Raw genomic sequence first — 5274 nt, 5'->3', positions numbered from 1 at the left:
GCAGATGCTCTCTCTCGATTCCCCACAACTAGGACTCCCCAGGAGCCGACGAATGACCCCGTAGCCGTTATCGCGACAGCGGCAGTAACTCGAGAGGAGTGCCCCCTGGCACAGGAACCAGACTGGGTTGCTGAGCAACAAGCCGACCCCGATATCCAGGCTGTGACAAGGTATGTGGAACAGGGCGACATCCTACCCGACTTGGACAGAGAACACTATCTACTGAAACTGTCAGATTGTTAAAACAATTCAAGAGACTCTGTATTCGTGGGGGCATTCTATGCCGCCGATTTATCGATCCTAACACCCATGAGCAGTGGTTCCAGATCGTGTGCCCAGGTCCCAAGCGCCAGGATGTGTGGAAGAAGCATCACGAGGCCGCGGCACATGCTGGAGCAGGGAGGACCATGACCACCTTGAGACGCCGGTTCTTCTGGGTTGACATGGAAAAAGAGGTGCGTGGGTTCCAGTCAGAGTGTGTTGTCTGCAGCCTACAGAAAGATAGGGCAGAAACGAGAGCTCCCTTACACCCAGTCACCGTCACATACCCTCTAGAGCAGGGGTGTCAAACTCATTTTGGGGCAAGGGCCACATTGCGCGAAAGGTGAGGAAGTCTAAAGCGACTAGCTCTAGAGTCTAGAGCTAGTCGCTTTAGACTTCCTGACTCTCGGTAGGCCCAATGATTCGTACCAAAATGTTCTAGTCATGACTGACATGTTCACTCGCTACTCCTGGGCTGTGCCCACTCGTGACCAGACGGCAAAAACCACAGTGCGAGCAATTTGGTCCAAAGTTATTCAAACGTTTGGTTGCCCTGTCCGACGTGTCTGTTTTCTTTCAGATCAGGGAGCCAATTTTGAATCGGAACTAATGAAACAGCTATGCGATATGTATGGTATTACTAAAAGTAGAACAACCCCGTACCATCCTGCAGGTAATGGTCGATGCGAGAGGATGAATCAGACTTTGCTGACTATGCTCCGTACCCTGGGAGCCGCGAAACAAAGTAGGTGGCCAGAACATTTGCCCGAGCTCCTGCAAGCCTATAATAATACCATACATAGTGCCACAGGGTTCGCCCCATCGTACCTCATGTTTGGCAGGCATCTTAGGCTCCCAGTAGATGTTGGGTTACGTGTTGTGCAGGAACAGACAAGTTATGGATTGGGTGGTTGGGTTCACTGAACCTATGCTTATGACTTAGTACGCGACAAGATGACTAAAGCTGCAGAGCAGTCTAAACGGCAATATGACCAGCGAGCAAATGCTACCCCACTATTGACTGGTGAGCGTGTATGGGTACGTTGCCGAAATAGACAAGGTCAGGGGAAGCTCCATGGCGGTTGGGACCCTGTACCTCATCTCGTCTGTGAGACAGTAGGAGACACAGGCCTAGTATACAAGGTGAAACCAGAGAAGGGAGGAAAGGAGAAGGTTTTACATAGGAATGCACTTAAACTGTGTACAGGTCCACCGCTGCCACAAAGGTCCACACCCTCACCGGTAAGACCGGAAAGAGTTTCTGAGTTTCCACCGTTTTATTGTATGCCTGTGCCCAATGACAATGTAGTAGAAGAACCGGTGCGACGCCCAGTCAGGTCGAACCGAGGAGTTCCACCAGCCCGTTATGCCTCGTAAATGTTGGTGTGGTGGGGTCAGTTTTGCCACTGTATGTGTTATCATTTTCTCATCCTTTGCTTTGTGCTGCAGGGCCAGGCTGCCTTTCTCCAGCTGACTCTGCAGACGCCTCAGCTGTTCCTCAACCTCCTCAACCTCAGACTGGTGTCTGCTGGTCTGGGTGTGGAGCTCCCCCTGCAGGCCACAGATGGTGTTGTGTAGCTCCAGCAGCCGTGTGTTCTTGTGGCGTTTGACCTGCTCGAGGGTGGACACCAATTCACCGACGGTGTTCTCCATGTCGGCCAACAGCACCACCACGTTGCTCTGCTCCTCCACCTCCTGCTTCACCCCCTCCTCACGGGTCACGGGCACGCGGGTGAAGGCGCTCGTCTCACTGAACAAACCTTCACTGACCTCCGGGGAGTCTGCTGGGATATCAGGAGTTGCCATGTTTGTGTCTGTACCCATCTCTGTGGTCAATGCCTTCATAATGCTGTTCACAAAGGAAAGGGGGGGATGGCGACGTTCAGCAGTAGCAGATGACTGGGGTCCTTCATCCTGGCAGTGTTCTGGTTTCTTCTCATGAAGCGCTGCATGGAGGTCATTGGTGACTCCTCTGAGTGTGTGGTGGAGCAGGGTGACATCATTGCCAGCCTGGGCCAACTGTCCCCCCAGTTCCTGTTGAACAGAAGCGGTTCTGGATCTCGCAGCCTCCATCTCTGTCTGCAACTCATCCCTCTCAAGCTGAAGATGACTGAGAGCTGCTTTCAGGTCCTCACACTGGATGTTCCTCTCCCTGAGGCCCTGCAGATGGCTCCGGAGAGAAGCTTCCGTCTCTGCAACCTGATCTTTGGTCAGCTGATTCTGCATGAACTCGTTCTCCTCCTTGAACATTCTGAGCTGTGAGTGGACGTCTTTTAGCTCTTCAATCTGTAGGCTTTGTGTGTGAGAAGGTCTGCAGCTGTCTTTGCTGCTCCTCACTGTGGGCCAGAGACTGACTCAACTCACACACACGCTGCTCTGACTGGGACAAAGATACCGCCAACTCATCTGCTCTTGCGTTGGCTTGCTTGACATCCTCCCATGACTTCTGCAACTTGGTAACATGTTCATCAAGTCCTTTCTCCAGGAAGGCAAAGGACTCCATGTAAGAGGAGACCGTGGCATTGAGATCAGTAACCTTCCTCTCCAACATGGCTCGCTTCTCTTCACCCCCACTCAGTTTCTCATGCAGCACACCCATCTCTGAGGTCATGATGGTCACCTGGAGTTTCAGATCTCCAATCTCCTGAGTGGCATCATGAAGATTCAAATTAACCTGGTCCAGCTCCTCTTGAACCTGTTCTCGTGCCTCTTCAGCTTGGTTTATCTCGGTCAGACTCCGGTCTCTCTCACTCAGGGCAGCTGCTGCCTTCTCATTCAACTTCACAAGCATTGGAATGCTCTTCTGGAGAAGGCTTCTGGCTGCTTGGAGCTCTCCAGTGAGAGTGGTGTGATCACTGGTGGTTCTAGTTAAAAGCTCAGATGCTGAATTGAGGGACACATAGGCCTTGTTTAGTGCAACCTGCTCTGGGTAAGTCTTGGTCAAAGCAGCCATGAGGTCTTTTTGAGAGCCCAAACTCTCCTCCAGCTGGGAGATCTGCTTTGCACTGTGTTCTCTCAGTTGCGCCATCACACTGAAGGCCACATCTTTGGCTGTGAAAGCCTCCTCCATTTGCTGCCTCATGTCCCCTCTCTCCTGCAGTGTGTCACGGACCTTCTGAATCATCCGTGTCTGTGACTCCTTCACTTTGGCACACAGGGATCTCATCTGATAATACTGTGTGACAAGGCTTTCGTGGTCCTCTCTGACCACATCCCCTGTGTGTTTCATGTTGGCAAGAGCTGCTTCTGTGTCAGTTGTTAAAGAGGTCATGGTACGCCTGGTGTCCTGTATAGACTGAATGAGCTTCTGTAAAGAAGACTCATCCAACTCCAACTCGCCAATCTCTGTATGTGGTGGTCTGGCTGAGTTCAGTGTGTTCAGTCTGCACCATTAAGGTCCCTGAGGTCAGAGGGCGCAGGGCCTGTACTGGCAGCAGAGCTGTGTAGCCTGGCTGATGTCAGCTGTTGCACCAGGGCCTCCACCATGATCATAGAGGACCTTAGCCTCTGTTCTAGCTCTTGTTTGGACTGAGACTCCAGGCTGCCGTTTGTGTTTTGAACGAAAAGCGGTTGAAGTTGACGAGGCTGAAGCAGGAGTTCTGAAGTTAACCGGAGGTGCCACTGCCTATTAGTTTGTCTGGGACAAAATGCCAAGACTGCCAACGTTAAGCCGTGGGGGGGATGTGGTGGGGTCAGTTTTGCCACTGTATGTGTTATCATTTATTTTACAGTAGTTGCGTGTGCACAATGTATGCTCTGTTACTGCCCCAAGAACAGTTCCCATGGCAACAAGGGCGGATCATGCAATCACGGAAGACATTATTACAAACCAGAGGCGGCTGTGGACAGACAGGTGCCCGAGTGAGACAAACGTCAAACAAGCGGAGAGACGCAGCACGAGAACGCTACAGGCTACAGTATACGGATTAGAACGCCGGGGAACTACGGAGAAACAGCAGACAGCCGAACAACAAATACGTGCCACGGAGCAGCCAGTTTGGACGTCCAGGTTGTGGATCGGCGGTGTCGGCGTGCACGTTTTCTCCACCGAGGCGGCAGGCTGTGAAAGAGGGGACGCCAGTTCAACGCAACAGAGGGGCCGAGGCTCGACTAGCCCCTCTTTCGAGCTAAGTACCCCCTCTATGACCTTGAAGTGAATCTGACAGCGTGTGTAATGTGCAACTGGATTATTGTTTTAAACGGACGATTTTAGTTATAGTTTTATCTCTTGTTTGTCAGCCACTGAGACAACTACTCACTGTTTGGAATATTTTATTGGCCTGGTCGTTTGCATGTTTTTATATTCTAACTTTTATTTAGTTCTTATTGTTTTGTGTGCTGTGTTTTGCACTGTTTTGCACTGAGACCTATAGGCAATAATAGACCAAACCCACTGATGTAGTTTGTTTGTTTGACCCTTATAAGGACCCCCCCAGAAGAACAAAGGACGGAAGGCTGTACTATTAAGGAATATATGGACTGATTGGACTGTTCCCTACCCCAGGAGAAAAATAAATGAACATTGTCTCCCATAACCGGATACAGTACTATTTTTATGTTTAATTATTTTTTATAGCAATAAATCTGTTATTGCACCCTGCCTCTCCAGTTTTACTCTGCTCAACCTTGGTATACGAACCTGTTGCATCTAAAAGTGTTTATTAGAGTTCCTGGGCTCTATTTGCCTCCAGGTGGCGTAGTTGGCTACACTCTCCATATTTTACCATTTCCACCTCGCCACATATACTACAGTACAATGCAGACCACCTTTGTCTCTTGATGATATCCAGGCAACAACTGTGTCCTTTAAAAAATAACTGTTTTTATCCATACTGCCTCAACACACTGACTTTATATGTTCCCTTAGTTTTCGAAAATAATGTGTTGATATTGTGCAAAGTCGAGAGGCTAGGAGGATATAGTGAGGGACAAGAAAGCTTTGGGATATAACTTTGGAGTGATTTTTTTTCTTCTTGCTTTTCTGAGTTTCTCAAACTGCAGAATTCTTCGACA

The 5274-nt window shown here is 49.9% G+C and overlaps 1 protein-coding gene across 1 annotated transcript; it reads right to left on the bottom strand.

Moving 5' to 3' along the window:
* Positions 1–370: 370 nt before the first annotated feature.
* On the bottom strand, positions 371–3600 carry LOC306921359 (sperm-associated antigen 5-like; the record flags this gene model as incomplete). Its single annotated transcript, XM_079498470.1, is given in 4 exon segments — positions 371–491; positions 1550–2042; positions 2082–2541; positions 2546–3600. Coding segments are annotated over 4 exon segments (2061 nt in total). The 5' UTR covers positions 3533–3600.
* Between the last annotated feature and the right edge of the window lie 1674 nt (positions 3601–5274).

This window comes from Electrona antarctica (genome assembly GCF_951216825.1).
Source record: "Electrona antarctica genome assembly, chromosome: 4".
In the NCBI taxonomy this organism is placed as follows: Eukaryota; Metazoa; Chordata; class Actinopteri; order Myctophiformes; family Myctophidae; genus Electrona; species Electrona antarctica.
The sequence above is the reverse complement of the archived record's forward strand: the minus strand, read 5'-3'. Positions and strand labels throughout refer to the sequence as shown.